Raw genomic sequence first — 16,880 nt, 5'->3', positions numbered from 1 at the left:
AAAATTAAATATTAGCGACATACATCTGTTGCAGATATGTCAATCCCAGTCATTCCACCTTAGTCCTGTTAGGTCTTAGGCAACTAAAGTTGAAGGCTCTGCCATTCCTGTTTTCATGTGTTAGGATTTACAGGACGACATTCAGAATCGTGCCGCCTCATTTGCCAGTGTTGTCAAAGACATTGAAGGGTTCCTGGAAGAGAACCAGACCAAGCTGAGCCCCCAGGAGTTGACAACTCTTCGGGAAAAACTTCATCAGGCGAAGGAGCAGTATGAGGCTCTTCAGGCACGGACGCGGGTGGCCCAGAAGGAGCTAGAGGAAGTAGTGACATCAGCCTTACAGCAGGAGACTGAAAAGGTAACCAGACTGCTGTGACACTTGGTATTTTCCAAAAAAGAAAATATTAGCACCTACACAAATGAAAGGTGATGAGGAGGAACTGCCTTACACAGAGCATAGAGTCATGAAAAGGGGCTATTCCAGGAACAGGTCTGTGAGCCAGTACTTTATTTTCATTAATATTCTGAAGAACTTTAAGTCAGGAATAATTGGTAGGAAGTTTATATTACAAAAAAAATAAAAAATCTGGCATTCTGTATATTTAGTATTCTGAATAATAGGAAAATGTCAAAAAGAATTTAGTGAGGAAGGGTGGTACCCTGGGAGGAAAATGCAAATGGCATGTTTCTTACATGAATCTGGACTGGTGATCCAGGAGTGTGGGGGGAAGTATCTGGGGAGTCTCCAAGCTTTTTCACTGTAGTTTCGGGGAGATCATGGCACTGGGGTAAACCCACGAGAAGGTGAAGTCTCAAATGGTCTCTGCACCCTACTTGGCACTGGCAGATTGAATTAGAATCCTTTGTCCAGCCATGGACTCTGAAGCTAACAGGGAGGTAGCGAAAATAGAAATAAGTTACCTGAAGATGAAGTCTGAACTATGTGAATGTATCCCTTGGCATATCCTTTTTAATCAATTAAAATACTTGAGTCATGAAATCGTTTTAGTACTCGGTGTTCTGTTTGGCAGAGGAAAGGATAGGAGAAGTCTGTATTTCCCTTAGGAAGACGCAGCCAGGTAATTGAGTATGTCTGTGTTATCTCTTACCCTGTCAAGCCAGTGTATCACTTTTGCATGCCTAGAAAGAATGCCGAGAGGCCTTACTGGGGTGTCAGGATTAAATCACCTCTTAATAAAATAAGGGCCTTTAAATCCTAGGATTTCCCCCCCCCCCCCTTTTTTTTTAAATTGATTTTAGACAGGAAGGGAGAGAGAGAGAAACACCAATTAGTTGCCTCCTGTGTGAACCCACAACCCTGGTATATGCCCTCACCAGGAATCGAACCTGTGACCCTGTGGTGCATGGGACAATGCTCCAACCAACTGAGCCACACTGGCAAAGGCTCTCCCTATCTTTTAAAGCAGTAAGATATACACAAAAATCTAGAGATTATTTTCAGTAATTATTTTTTCAACAGATTTAGCTGCTCGTTCTTTTTTTTTTTTTTTAAATATATTTTATTGATTTTTTACAGAAAGGAAGGGAGAGAGATAGAGAGTTAGAAACATCGATGAGAGAGAAACATCGATCAGCTGCCTCCTGCACACCCCCTACTGGGGATGTGCCCGCAACCCAGGTACATGCCCTTGACCGGAATCGAACCGGGGACCTTTCAGTCCGCAGGCCGACGCTCTATCCACTGAGCCAAACCGGTTTCGGCAGCTGCTCGTTCTTTTTTGTGGGTTCAAAGATTGACTATACCCAGTCTTAGAGCTTCTCATTTTCTTTAGCATAAACATTTTCCTCTTGACTTCACCTGTAACCTATAATAGCTGAGTATCTAAGGCCTTCTCATTAGACTCCCTTTACTCCTTTCAGAGTAAAGCAGCAAAGGAACTGGCAGAGAACAGGAGTAAGATTGATGCTCTCTTGGATTGGGTGGCTTCAGTGGGGTCACCTGGTGGACAGATGGAGCAGCTGTCAGGAGCTAGCCTGGAGAAAGGCGCCTTGGATACCACTGACGGCCACATGGGCGTGAACCAGGCCTCAGAGAAACTGGACAAGCAGTATGAGAAGATGAAGGTGAGGATGTTGCTTGCCTTCACTGTGCTGGGGACTCTCTTCTGCCCTGAGCAAGTCACCAGTACCTCCTTGCTCCTGAATCCAGGGAGCACCTCTCAGTTCATATTCTTTGACGTCTCAGCAGCTTTGGCACTTGAAATACTCACATAGCACTACTTCACATAGCACTCCTCTGCCCCTGATAATCTGCCTTTCCCCCAGGCACCATTTCACATACTGGTGAGCTTTTAACATAGTCCTAGACTTGCTCTCATCTTTCAAAATATACTTTCCTTTGGTAGTCTCATCCATTCATGATACTTCAATTACCATTTGTACTAAATAATTGCATATATATATATTTGTCTCTAGCCCAAATGCTGTCCTGAGCTTCAAGCCATTATATGAATCTGTCTTTCTCTTGACAAGTTGGAATCACAAGCATCTCAAACTGAAAAATGGAATGCCTGTTCATTATAATACCCCTCTCCTGATCAAACACATTGTCCTTCCTGTATTAATTGCCTGAATTAGACATTCAAACCTCCTTTCCCTGCCTCACTGTCCCATATCGAATCAGCCATCAAATGCCATGTTGCTTAAAGCTCTTTCACAGGCAGCCCACGTCTTCATCTGGAGATATTATTGTAGTTTGGACTTGTATTATTATAGTAGCTTCTACTGGTCTCCTTGCCTGTAGGCTTTAATCCTCCAATTCATCCCCCACACTAAGTAATCTTTCTAAAATGCTACATCCTTTTAATGGCTTCCTATTTTACTCATGAAACCATTTCTTTCTTACTATTTCTCTCTACTCATTTATTCCTTCATTTAGCAAATATTGAGCATCTGCTATATGACAGGCATTGGAGATAAATCAGTGAACTAACCAGATAAACCATCTCCTGGGACATTAGCTGGCACATTATATTGCGTGGTTGAGAGATAATGATATATTCAGGGCACTTTAACACATGCATCACATATTTCAGTAGTTCTACCTTCCTAGCACAAAAAAATTTGGTTTAGCTGGAGTGCTTCTATTGAACGGCTTGTGTGGACCGGTGCCTATTGTGTACTAATGGGATTTCTGCCTCTGGCATGCCCATTCTGTGCTTGGGAGGTTCATTGTAGTGTGTCCCCCAAAGCCCTGGCACAGAGCAGAGATGGTTCTGCTGTCCTAGGAGCCTTCCTGACACCTCTTGCTGTTAGCATCAGTCAGCTTGACCAAGTAGTATTTCCATCCTAGGAAGGAAACGGCCTTACTTATAGGTGGATGGGTTGGAGGATGAGAAGGGGGCATCGGGATGGTACATAGACAGGCTGTGGTACTAGATGCTCCTTACTAGTTATTTGAGCAGGATATGTTTCTCACCCCAGCTTCCCTGAGAGGGTGTTGGAATCTGAGGCTATCAGATTGCGGTTGATACAGGTTGAAACCGGACAATATTCTGAAGAAAAGTAGGCTTAGTCCTTCTCTAGGTAGTTGCATCAACAATATGGGTAGTTAGGAACACTGAGTGAACTCCCGCTGACTTCTGTTAGACTCGGGAAGAACGTTGTTCGAACAACCACTACTGTCCTTCTTTCACTTCTGTTCCCTGGGAATAGAAAAAAGGTCCACATGGAAGCACATGGAGACAGCACAAACTACCTGTGCTGTCCAGAAACACAGCTCACTCTCATTAATGCATAACTCATTTACTTAATGCATTAATTTCCCTAGATCTTTCCTGTTAGGACAGTCTCCATAGATAATTGACTGACATATTTCATAGCTAAGAATTGGCAATTGTCCCATGTATGGCTCACCTAGCTTACTCTCTCCTTCCATTCATGTGGGTAATTATGCGCTGGCCATTTGTACCTTCTCTTAGACTTAGGATGATTTAGTGAAGAGAGTCGGGTCAACAATTCATCCCTTAACTACCTGCATGACCTTAGTCAGTAGTACATCTTTTTGGTATTCACTTAACCCCATCTTTAATACGGATATTTTATTGTCTTCCTACATTGTAGATTGTGCAGCAAATCAGATGAGACAATACATGTAAAATGTCTTTGAAAACATTAAGATTCGGTATGTGTCAGTTCAGCTGGAATATGGCATAATGCTTAGAGAGAGAGAGAAATTGGTGATTTCTGAGCACCTATAAAAGTGGCCTATGAAAATCTCTCTCTACTTCTAGTTGTAGACATAACCACATTATTGTGGTGTCCCTGCTAATTGTCCTTTGTTTGGGGGGATTTTTTGCCAGGCCCATCACCAAGAATTGCTATCTCAGCAGCAAAATTTCATCCTGGCCACCCAGTCAGCTCAGGCCTTCCTGGACCAGCATGGCCACAATCTCACACCTGAGGAACGGCAGACACTGCAGGAGAAGCTAGGAGAGCTAAAGGAACAGTATGCGACTTCCCTGGCCCAGTCAGAGGCAGGGCTGAAGCAGGTGCAGACACTACGGGATGAGCTGCAGAAGTTTCTGCAGGACCATAGAGAGTTTGAAAACTGGCTCGAACGGTCTGAGAAAGAGCTGGAGAACATGCACCAGGGTAACAGCAGCCCCGAATCCCTCCCCTCCCTGCTAAAGCGGCAGGGGAGCTTCTCGGAGGATGTAATTTCCCACAAAGGAGACTTGAGATTTGTGACCATCTCAGGACAGAAAGTGTTGGACACTGAAAACTGCCTGGAGGAAGGCAGGGAGCCATCAGCAGCTGGAACCTTAGTGAAGGACAAGCTGAAGGATGCAACAGAGAGATACACTGCTCTCCATTCAAAGGTATGGGAGAGGCTCCTGGCAGCCTCTGGTGAACCGATCGTGGCATCCCTCACACAACTGTGGGTGGTTTCTGAGACTTAGAAACCTCAGGACACAGGGAATGAGCTAATTTGTATACTGACCACAGATAGAGCGTCTTTATGAGCAGTGCAAAAATGCAAAACATGAAGGCTCACGGCTAGTGCCCGATCCTAGCAATATCAGCAGCGCGTCTCACCCCAGAGGTGCTGGTGGAGGTGCTTGCCTTCTGTATCATGACCAGCCCACAAGGGCTCCTCGAGACATAGCGCAGGGGGAACTTAAACCCAGTGCACAGTCTGTATTCCTGGACAGAGCATCAGGATTAAATCCATATCTTCCTATCAGAGAACTCCTTTTAGCTCTTAAGGCATAGAATGTAGTCAGTTCTTCTCACCCAGGGGTAAATCCATATCTTCCTATCAGAGAACTCCTTTTAGCTTCTAAGGCATAGAATCGAGTCAGTTTTTCTCACCTGTCTTGTGCTTTGTATCAATACCTCTAACCCTCAGAGAGACACTTTTCTCAGTCCCATTTCTCTTGCAGCCTGATGCATATTTCTTTGATGGCTTACCATACAACTCACTAAATCTTCCCCAGTGTGTAATAGAGTTGAGGTGAATAGAATGGATCAAATGATGAGGAACCCACTCATAAAAAGGTAGTTGCTACTTATCTATCCATGGCCACTACCCCTAACTGCATCCACAGTGAGTTCCCCGTAACAGAGCCCAGCCTCTCTCTGGACTCTGCCTAGGATGCTGCTGCCTTTGGCCTGGCCTGGCCTAAGCTTTCTTTCCCTCCTTTCTCTGGCACAGTGTACACGACTGGGCTCTCACCTGAACATGCTGCTAGGCCATTATCAGCAGTTCCAGAGCAGCGCTGACAGCCTGCAGGCCTGGATGCAGGCCTGTGAGGTCAAGGTGGAGAAGCTCCTCTCAGATACTGTAGCCTCTGACCCTGGGGTCCTGCAACAGCAGCTTGCAACAACAAAGGTAAGCCAGGACACAGGCTGTTGTACTGCATGGCTTACAGCACCCAAAAGTAAAGCAAACTCTGGCCTTTAGGTTAAAAACAATGGTTGGGATGCCTTGGACAAGATCTCATTCCTAAACGATTTATTCTAATATTGGTGGCTCTGCTTAAGCTGAGAATTATTCTGTGCAGCTTATCATACAACTCACTCTGGGTCCTAGAACCAGCTTTGATTACTCACTCAGATGTTTTTCTTCTGTCCCTTTTCATCAACAAGCAGCAGTTGCAGGAGGAATTGGCTGAACACCAAGTACCTGTAGAAAAACTTCAAAAAGTAGCTTGTGACCTCATGGAAATTAAAGGGAAACCAGCCCCAGACCGCAAGCGTGTTCAAGAAACTACAGGTATGAAACAGCAACAGGCATAGTGCTGTCTGATTCCTAGTGTGTACCTCTGTTCCGTAGTTGATCCCATTGTGTTGTACAGGTATCTGGTGCTAGCTGGGTGCTGAGGATATATATACACGTGAATAGCTCACCCGCTCATGAACTTTATTCTTATATCATTGAAGGACCTTTGCAATCTGGCTTCAACCCCTTTCGCCCAGGCATTCTGCCTTCTAGATACACCCTACGTCTTTCCTTTCCAAATAAACTAGTCATTTCTTCATTGCTTTAATCCTGACGTTTTTCCTGTTGCTTACCTGATAACATTAAATAAAGGCTTCCCATGCATGATGAACTCTTACTCATGCTTCAAGATGTAGCCAAGAGATTGCTTCCTTTGTAAAGTCCTCACCACCACCACCACCTCCCAAAAGAAATAAAAGATAAGAAATAATCGGGGTTTTTTCAGGCCTCTCTAGTACTCTTTTTTTTTTCTTTTACTTTTAAAATATTTATTTTTAAATTTTATTTTAGAGAGGGAGGCCAAAGCCGGTTTGGCTCAGTGGATAGAGCGTCGGCCTGGGGACTGAAGGGTCCCGGGTTCGATTCCGGTCAAGGGCATGTACCTGGGTTGCGGGCATATCCCCAGTAGGAGATGTGCAGGAGGCAGCTGATCGATGTGTTCTCTCTCATCGATGTTTCTAACTCTCTATCTCTCTCCCTTCCTCTCTGTAAAAAATCAATAAAATATATTTAAAAAAAAAAAAAAAAAAAAAGAGGGAGGAAGGGACAGATAGAGGGAGAGAAATATTGATGTAAGAGAGATACAGAGATTGGATGTGCCCAACTGGGGATTGAACCTGAAACCTAGGTATGTGCCCTGACGGAGAACTGAACCCATGACTTCCTAGTGCATGGGATGATGCTCCCAGACCACTGAGCAACACCAGCCAGGGCAAGTCAATTAAACTTTTTTTTTTCCTCTCTCTAGTACTCTTTAGTACCACTATAGCACTTAGGATTTTATTTTCATGGTTAGTTGTGCCTTCCTCTGCCTGCCCTCTCTTTCAGAGTCTTAGGTTTGAACAAGGCAAGGACTTTATCCCAATTATCTATAGTCCTCAGTATCTAGCACAATTTCTGGCATATAGTAGGTGCTAAACAAATAATGTTCATGGAATCTGGCTCAAATACTAAAGTTCTTTAAGCTTATTACTTCTGTTTGTCTTAATGTCTGTTGTTATAATTAACATGCAACTTCATACATTTTTTTTTAAAGCACAACACAAAAATAGTCTCCACTTTCTCTTTTCATGGCCATGTTTTTCCAGATTCGATACTTAGCCATTTCCAAAGCCTCTCCTCTAGCCTGGCTGAGCGCTCTGCTCTGCTGCAGAAGGCAATTGCCCAATCTCAGAGTGTGCAGGAAAGCCTGGACAGCTTGTTGCAGTCCATCATGGAAGTTGAAAAAAATCTGGAAGAGGAACAGGTGGCATCCCTGTCGTCAGAAGTCATCCAAGAAGCCCTGGCCACTAATATGGTAAGACCTCTACCCAAAGAGTTTGCATAGAGTGTATTTGCCATGTTCCATAATTGCATCACTTTGAAAAAGTATCAAGAGAAGAATTTATGTTCATGAATCTTCTGATGATGAGACTTAGACATGATGACTAATCCATGTGAAGATATTGCTATCCAATTTCCAAACCATTGTTAAACTTCAAGAACAATGGCAATAGCAAGGTCATTTGGTGGAATGGGTTAGAGAACTAGGAGGATGAGATATATGATGTTCTGAGGGCTCAGGTCCAATCCTCCAACCCTCCAGACGAGATAAACGTGTAGTTATTAGAAGTTTGTTTGTTTGTGGCTCAGATATCCTATAACAGGGGTCCTCCAACTATGGCCCGCGGGCCACATGCAGATACAAATATTGTATTTGTTCCCGTTTTGTTTTTTTACTTCACAATAAGATATGTGCAGTGTGCATAGGAATTTGTTCATAGTTTTTTTTTAAACTATAGTCCGGCCCTCCAACAGTCTGAGGGACAGTGAACTGGCCCCCTGTTTAAAAAGTTTGAGGACCCCTGTCCTAGAATAAGTAAGCCAGGAGTTGACACATCTTCTTGATGACAGAAACTGAAGCAGGACATTGCTCGGCAAAAGAGCAGCTTGGAGGCCACTCGTGAGATGGTGACCCGATTCATGGAGACGGCAGACAGCACCACAGCAGCAGTGCTGCAGGGCAAACTGGCGGAGGTGAACCAGCGCTTCCAACAGCTCTGTCTGCAGCAGCAAGAGAAGGAGAGCTCCCTAAAGAAGCTCCTGCCCCAGGCAGAGATGTTTGAACATCTCTCGGAAAAGCTGCAGCAATTCATGGAAAACAAAAGTCGGATGCTGGCCTCTGGAAATCAGCCAGATCACGATATTGCACATTTCTTCCAGCAGATCCAGGTGAGGCTATACCTGCCAAATTGACAGAATAAAGGGAAAAGCAGGGCAAGGAAGGGACCAATGTTTACTGAGGACATAAAATGTCAGTACATATCCTGGAAACTTCACCTACATTATCTTAAAGAATTATCACAACCATCCTGCAATCTAGATATTATTTGTCCATTTTTTAGAAAGATACCTAGATTTATTTTTCGCTCATACTGCATATTCAACCTAAATCAGTAGGATTCTTATCTTATCATGGTCAGTCAGGGATTCAAGTTGATGGAAACTTCATCCTGACAAAGTTTCTATGAAGTTTTCACATTTGATTTTAATATGTTGATTTTATATTTTGGTAAATTACTGAATTACTTCATTGTTTGATTTAGTTGTATTGTTGACGCTCTTGGATTTTGCAAGTACACTTTCATATAATGTGAAAATGTAGTTTTACCTCTTCTTCAATTTTTTAAAATATATTTTTATTGATTTCAGAGAGGAAGAGAGAGGGAAAGAAAGAAACATCAGTGATGAGAGAGAATCATTGATCAGCTGTCCCTCTCACAACCCACTCTAGGAATCAAGCCCGCAGCCTCCTGGTTCATAGGTCAACACTTAACCACTGAGCCGTACAGGCCAGACTCTTTTTCAATTTTTATGCTACCCATTTTCTCTTACCTATATCTTTAATAGTGGGGAGAGTGCCTGTTTTACAGAAGAGATAGCCTGTAGAAGCTTAGAGAAATTTAATAACTTAAGAGCACAACCTAGTAAGTGGCAAAGCCATGATTGAATTTTAGGTCTTTTCCACTCCAGAACCCTCTATTCTTTTCATTCTGTTATACCACCTAGGTATTGTTCATCTTTCAGTGTGTATTTATTTATAAGGATCAGAGGATTTAATACATTTCCTGTTTGCTTGACAGGAGCTCAATTCGGAAATGGAAGACCAACAGGACAGCCTTGATACTCTTGAGCATCTGGTCACTGAACTGAGCTCCTGTGGCTTTGCACTAGACCTGTCTCAACACCAGGACAGGATACAGAACCTCAAAAAGGACTTCACAGAGCTACAGAAGATAGTTAAAGAAAGGTGAGTTCCCATGTGTGTTGGTCAGTACAGGGCGCTAATTTTTTCTTGCTGTTGAGTGAAATTATTACCTCACCAGTCATTACCAGAAAAGAACTCTGCTATGGCCCAGCCAGTGTGTCTTAGTGGTTGAGTGTTAACCTATGAACCAGGAGGTCATGGTTCGATTGCCCGTCAGGGCACATGCCTGGGTTGCAGGCTCGATCCCCAGTAGGGGGTGTGCAGGAGGCAGCCAATTGATGATTCTCTCTCATTGATGTTTCAATCTCTGTCTCTCCCTTCCTCTCTCTGAAAATTAATAAAAACTATTTTAAAAAAAAAATAAAAAAAATAAATCTCTGCTACAGAGGGATAGACGATTTGGAAAGTGTCTCTTTCAACCAAAGCTACCCAATCTACTTGATGCTTAGTTGTTTTTCTATTACCAAATGATGAATTCCTTCTGAATAACGGGGCTCAGTTCCCTCTCTGTACCATCAAAAGCCCAGGTCACCTGAACCAAACAGAACAAATTTGAGGCAGCAAGTAGGATTGTGGCAGGATTTGAAATAAAGAGAAAAATTGGAGACTTCTCAGACATAATTAAGGGTTATATTGGCACTCACCCTGCTTGTTTTGACAACAGTTATTTTTTATTATTAATCCTCACCAGAGGATATGTTTATTGATTTTAGAGAGAGGAAGTGTTACAGAATTTACCAGGCAACCGAAAAATACACAAGAGTACCAGAAATACAGGAAAAAACCATTTAGTTTCAGATGTTTCACATATACTGGTACAGTGACTCAGGGAGACTGTTTCTCTCCAAATCCTGAGCCAACCAATATGGAGGAAGCTTTCCCTTTGTACCCTTTTGGTTTCTTTGTCCCCCAAATATGGATGGGACTTCCGGACCTTTCCCAGGCTTTGCAGAAAGACCCGTGTGTTGAGATGGGGGCCATGAGACCACACCTAAAGGCCTGGCCTGGTGCCAGCACTGATAACCCCCTCTGGGGGTTGTGTATTGTTTATGGTTTATGGCCTCTGTAAAATGGGAGTACTTGGGTAAACAGGTCTTGCAAAACCAGATAATTAAGGAAGGGGTAGTGACTAGACTATAGGCTAACAGGAATGTGCATTAGGTTACTGGCACAGATTTAGATTACTAGCCCCCCAAAAATGTCTTGTAGGGGAGGCCAGGGGGTTGTCAAGGGTGGGGGGGGCGGGGAAGGACACATATGTAATGTAATACCCTTTGTAATACTTTAAGCAATAAAATAAAATAAAAATATTATAGATTACTAGCCCCCCAAAAATGTCTCATTTTCCCCATCAGAAGGGAGAGAGAGAGAACATGAATCTGTTGTCTCCCATATGTACACCAAATCTGGGATTGAATGTGCAACCTAGGTATGTGCCTGATTTGGAATCAAACTCTCAACCTTTTGGTGTACAAGACCAACTGAGCCACCTGGCCAAGGCTTGACAACATTTAAGTTGCTGTTTTTGAAGAGTGTCTGGGTTAGGGTTTTTTTAAGGCAAACATGGGAATATATATGACAAAGGTGGCTGATTTCAGGTAATCAGCTCACTGTTGAAAAGCCATGATTCCTCCACTAGAACACCTCACGTGGACTTAAGAGCTGATTAAGATTTTTCTCTTGGTTTAGCCATAAATATAATCTTGATTTAGCAGATGATGGCCTTAACGACTAGACACAGCGGTTCTCAACCTGTGGGTCACGACCCCTTTGGGGGTCAAACGACCCTTTCACAGGGGTCGCCTAAGACCATTCTGCATATCAGATATTTACATTACGATTCATAACAGTAGCAAAAGTACAGTTATGAAGTAGAAACGAAAATAATTTTATGGTTGGTGGTCACAACATGAGGAACTGTATTTAAAGGGCCAGAAGGTTGAGAACCACTGGCCTAGAGGAAAGTAGTTGCTGAAATCAATGCAGGTAATTTAGGGAAGGAGAGAGGGATGAAGGCCAGGCAAGCTTTGTTTTTCTTCCCCATTCTGATGCCATTTCCAAACTTAATTCCAAATTGATTTCTCCTTTCTCCTGGATTTGTTTTATTCCCTAGTGTATTCATTCTAACTTCTCAGAGCCTCTTGTTTTAGCATTTTCCTTGTTAAAGGAATTGGCATTTTAATTAGGCCTTGAAAGAGTCTAATACCTAAAAAGTATCAGAGCTGGACTTGAGATCCAGAGCCTACATTCCTCCCATTGTATCATAGACCCTAAATAGCGAGCTCCCTGTAGTGTTTCTCCCTTTCACTTTAGCTTAGAGTACGACTGAAGCCTCCTTTCCCCAGAATGTCCAAACAAGGGCAACAGATTCCTTAGTTTGATGCTCTCCTACATTATATGTGGTTGTTTAGCCAAAGCTGCTGTGGAAAAGATGATGGGAAGAAAAGTACTGTTAGGAAATGATTCCTAGAGTCCCAGGATGAACTTAGTTTTAGTTCAGGTTGACTTTACACAGCTTAGTCTGGCAAGTAACAGAGCCTCTCCGTTGACAGAGAGGAAGATGCATCGTCTTGCCAGGAACAATTGGATGAATTCCGGAAGCTGGTTGGGACCTTCCAGAAATGGTTGAAGGAAGTTGAAGGAAATATTCCACCTGCAGAGACTTTCATGAGTACTAAAGAACTGGAAAAGCAGATGGAACACCTAAAGGTAGGTGAACAAAAATATCTCCAGGAATTGGGCTAGACAGCAGTTTAGAAGCATGTATGGACTCATTTCCAGTTATGGTGGGAAAGTGGTGTGAGAAATCCAAATTATCCATCTACATTAGAACTGAAAGTCCTACCTACACCTACCCCTACCCAAGCACTGAGCACCAAAAATCTATTTAAAAACCAAAACCAAAAATATAATTTTGGAATAATACCTCTGAAGGTTCAGCTGTTCTTGGATACCTCTCATGCTATGGTAGGTCATAAAAAAACATTTGTAAAAGTCCAGTTCTTGAGTAGCTTAAATTCTCATTGTATGTTTGAGAATTAGACAATTATATGTGAGCAAGTAACAAAACATATGATCAGGAAATCGAGGACATAATTAGTCCTACAACTAATAAAGGAGATGATGTAATGAGATGGTTGGAGGTAGTTTCAAGACTAGGACCCCTTTTGTCCCATCCCCTGCAGAATCCCTCTGTACCATTTTTTATTTGTAGTCATTGGGCCTCTGCTTATACCTCTTACACATTCTTCTTTTAATTGAAACCAGCCTCCAAGTAACTCTTAACCATTTGTCCCCATTGTCTTAGTAAAGCAGGGCTTCTCCTGAACAGATCAGAGTTGATTGCTTTCACAGAGTCTGTTCCAGGCGCATTTGCTGTAGGGAAGTCCCTAGAGCAGAGGTTCCCAGTCTCTTGGTTCACAATGCCCTTAGTGTTTCAGGAATGTTTCATGGCAACACCAGGCCAAAAACAACAATAAAAAAACCTCACTAAGTGGTCAGGTCCAAACAACTTAATAGTAGTTGTTCCCATGGTGTCCAACAGATGTCACTGTATTTCCCTCAAAATTTTAAAATATCCTGTGTCAATACATAGTTCAGTAACTGCAATCTTTTGGAATCAAGCCTGAGTAATAAAGAATTGACAAGCTGAGACCTGATAAGGTTCAGTCTGAAGCGAGGCTGCATGAGCTTGCTAGATGTTCATGGCTCTGGGTCTTCAAATCAAAAGCAAACTAAGTAGATTTCAGGGAACACTAGGAAGGGGCTGCAGGCTAGGATATGTCCCAGCTTTGCAAGGAATAAAGTCTTACTGCTGTGGCAGGCAATCCACATCTCAGAGACAATACAACCCGGTATTTTTGACATAGAGCAGATGCTGTTGTTTCCTAATGGCTTCCTATAGAAGTGAGAGCTTTGACTTCAAACCCAATATAAAGTTCTCCTGAACATACAAAATGTAACCTATGACTCTGTGTGTTTCTCTATATCTCAGTATCTCCTCATTTTACTCTCCAGTGACCATTTCTTTTTTATTTTTTATATGCATGCTGTTCCCTTTGTCCACCTGGCAAACTCTTAACCTTAACTCAAAGTTTTCCTCCCTCCAGCCAAAGCTAAATGTGTCCTCTTGTGATCTCAGGGTTTACTGACTGTCTGTATTTCTGTAACAGCATTTATCACATTATAATGCAGTAGATAATCTGAGCTCTTGGTTTAGAATTGTGTCATTGTCTTACTGTGTATCCACAGTGTTTAGCATGATGCCTGGCCTATAGTAAATGCTCAATAAACATTTGATGAATGAATGGATGGCATGAATGAAAAGGTCTTGAATATTCCAGGAGATCATTCTTTCACACCTTGGCTGTCTAAACCAAGATCTTGAAATGGTCAATATATGTGGATGGTCTCTTAATTCTTATAAAAACTTTAGGGAGTATATGTAGAAGAATGGGTGTCTCTCCTATGAGGAGAAAGCTCCCAGATGTTACCTTAGCTGTTTTGTTCTTTAAACAGGGGCTCTTAGATGACTGGGCAAGTAAGGGAACTTTGGTGGAAGAAATCAATTGCAAAGGCACTTCTTTAGAAAATCTCATCATGGAGATCACAGCACCTGATTCCCAAACCAAAACAGGTGAGTTCAAGCTCTTAAAAAATGTAGTGAATAAACTTTATTCTTTGCTTTGGCCCTTGTAATGATCTCTTTAAGAAAAGTCAGAAACAAGGTTGGATATGGGAACAAATGTGTATTGGGGATGGCGGGGGGGGGGTCCATAAAGTAGTCTTCCCCCCTCAATCTGATCTATTTTCCATTTTCTATATAAGAGTACTCCATTTTGGAAAATTCCTTCCCATGATAGGGAAAAGAGACTTGTTGGCCCACTTGTTGGCCCAGTTAAAATTGGATTTTCTAACTTGAAAATTTTCTCTTTTATACGTGGGAATAGGATGGCTATGCACATCTTTAAATTGGGGTCAGCCTTAGATGGTATAAGCATGGTTTCTTGGGAGAGGATGGATAGCCTATATAATAAAAGCCTAGTGTGGTAAGTGTCCAGTTGTCCGGTCATCCATTCAACCAATCAAAGCATAATATGCTAATGATATGCTAAGGTCACTCAACCGTTCGCTATGATGTGTACTGATTACCAAGGGGCAGACAGTCAACCGGTCAACCAGTCACTATGATGTGCACTGGCCATCAGGGGGCAGACAGTCAACCAGTTGACCAGTCCCTATGACGTGCACTGACCATCAGGGGGCAGACACTCGAACCGGTAGGTTAGCTTGCTGCTGGGGTCTGGCCCATTGGGACTGAGTGAGATGGTGGACATGTCCTGGAGCCCTCTCACAATCTCTCCCTGGCTGGCCAACCTCCCGCATCCCTCCCTGGCCCCAATCGTGCACCAGTGGGGTCCCTAGGCCTGGCATGTGCCCTCTCGCAATCCGGGACCCCTTGGGGGATGTCGGAGAGCTGGTTTCAACCCGATCCTGCAGGCCAGGCCAAGGGACCCCACTGGTACACCAATTTGTGCACTGGGCCTCTAGTTTAAAAAATAATATTGGTATTCCAGGGACTGGTACATTTCTTGGAAGTGGACATAAAGATCGTGCCAGATACATGAACAATCTCTGGCTGCAAATTCAGTCTTTTAAACAAATCCACTATGAGCTCAGTGACTTAGTGGTTGCTAATTGGTATCTCATAGGTTTTATTACCAGACTATGTTAATGTACCCCTATAGTCGCTTAAATAGTATGGGAAAGATGACCTTTTTTTTCCTCCTGAGAATGGCTACTTTTCTGTTGTATCCTAAAGTTTAAAGATCTCTTGTCACTAACTAGAAGTTAAAATTGAGTTGGGTTCAATATTGTATTATTTAAAATATTGACATTTCAGGAATTGATTATTTTTTTTATATTCTAACACATAAACCTCTAAATTTAATGACTTGTTGGTGTGTGACTATATCAGGAATTGGCAAAACTTTTTCTATAAAGAGCCAGATAGTATATATTTTATGCCGGTGGGCCATATGGTCTCTGTCACATCTATATGCCTCTGTCATTGCAGCACAAAAGCAAGCGTAGATAACATATGTGTATGGGTGTGGCTTTGTTCCAGTAAAGCTTTCTGTGCAGAAACAGGCAGAGGGTCAGATTTGGCTGGTAGGCTATGGTTTTCTAACTCCTGGACTAGATCACTGCTTTTTCAAACTTTTTAAAGCATTATAATCTTTCTTTTTTAATTTAAATCTCACACTACAGAAAACAAAAATGATATTTTGTTGGCATAAGTTTCCCTTATAAGTTATTTTGGTATTCATCTGTTATGAAATCCATTAATGGGGAATATTGAGACTATCTTTGTGGATATAAAAATTTGAAAAAGGATTATTAAATGACAGCTTTATCATCTGATTTATTTCTAAATTTTGTTTGGTTGCATTGTATCTAGAAACTGTAGTTCACATAAATAAACAGTTGTAAATGATGACAAATGTTTTTAAAAGTTCACTTTATAATTTCAGCGTACTCTCCGATTAAAATGACCTAGAAGCTTGAAAGTGATGTAGTAAGACATTCTTTTTCAAAGTTAAATCACCAAGAATATTCAATGAGAGCTCTCATTTTTACCTTAAATATAGAAAGACAAAAAACTTTTTTGTCTTTCTATATTTAAGGAAGTGTTAAGAATTCTGTTATTACATAATTCTACCCTAATGTGTGTCTACTCTTAGAAGATGTGCCTCCACCTTTTTTGACATTTTATTTAATGTAGTACGCATATCCTATAGATGTTTTTCTTTGGACATGAGTGGACATGTGTAAGTTTGAATATTGTAAAGTGTTAGTGAAGAGCTGCAACCTTGCAATCAGTGACACTCGAAAAGAACCTGAAATGTGCATAGAGGTGCAGGAGCTTCTTTATTGCCCCCTCGCCCGGCCCCAATATCATACACTTGGCCCCTAGTATTCACAGGTTCCTTATCTGTGATTGCACCAACTACAGATCAAAACTGTTTTTAAAACGTATTATGTTGTTGCTCACATGTGCTGTGTAGTTAGGCCAAAGATGGTTGCTGTACTGAATATGTACAGAGGTTTTTTTCTTGTCATTATTCCCTAAACAATACAGTATAACAACTATTTACATAGCATTTACAT

The 16,880-nt window shown here is 42.0% G+C and overlaps 1 protein-coding gene across 1 annotated transcript in view; it reads left to right on the top strand.

Annotated features, from left to right (window-relative positions):
- MACF1 (microtubule actin crosslinking factor 1) overlaps window positions 1-16,880 on the top strand; it is a 340,411-nt gene that overhangs the window by 228,357 nt on the left and 95,174 nt on the right. Inside the window, exons 44-53 of the mRNA XM_081085882.1 lie at window positions 125-358; window positions 1,882-2,085; window positions 4,323-4,841; window positions 5,678-5,854; window positions 6,115-6,238; window positions 7,552-7,760; window positions 8,357-8,674; window positions 9,586-9,752; window positions 12,263-12,419; window positions 14,229-14,346. Coding sequence (XP_080942008.1) covers window positions 125-358; window positions 1,882-2,085; window positions 4,323-4,841; window positions 5,678-5,854; window positions 6,115-6,238; window positions 7,552-7,760; window positions 8,357-8,674; window positions 9,586-9,752; window positions 12,263-12,419; window positions 14,229-14,346 — 2,227 coding nt within the window. The remainder of the gene's footprint in view (window positions 1-124; window positions 359-1,881; window positions 2,086-4,322; window positions 4,842-5,677; window positions 5,855-6,114; window positions 6,239-7,551; window positions 7,761-8,356; window positions 8,675-9,585; window positions 9,753-12,262; window positions 12,420-14,228; window positions 14,347-16,880) is intronic.

This window comes from Myotis nattereri, assembly GCF_964212035.1.
Source record: "Myotis nattereri genome assembly, chromosome: 3".
Taxonomy (NCBI): domain Eukaryota; kingdom Metazoa; phylum Chordata; class Mammalia; order Chiroptera; family Vespertilionidae; genus Myotis; species Myotis nattereri.
This window is presented reverse-complemented; position numbering and strand designations above follow the sequence as displayed.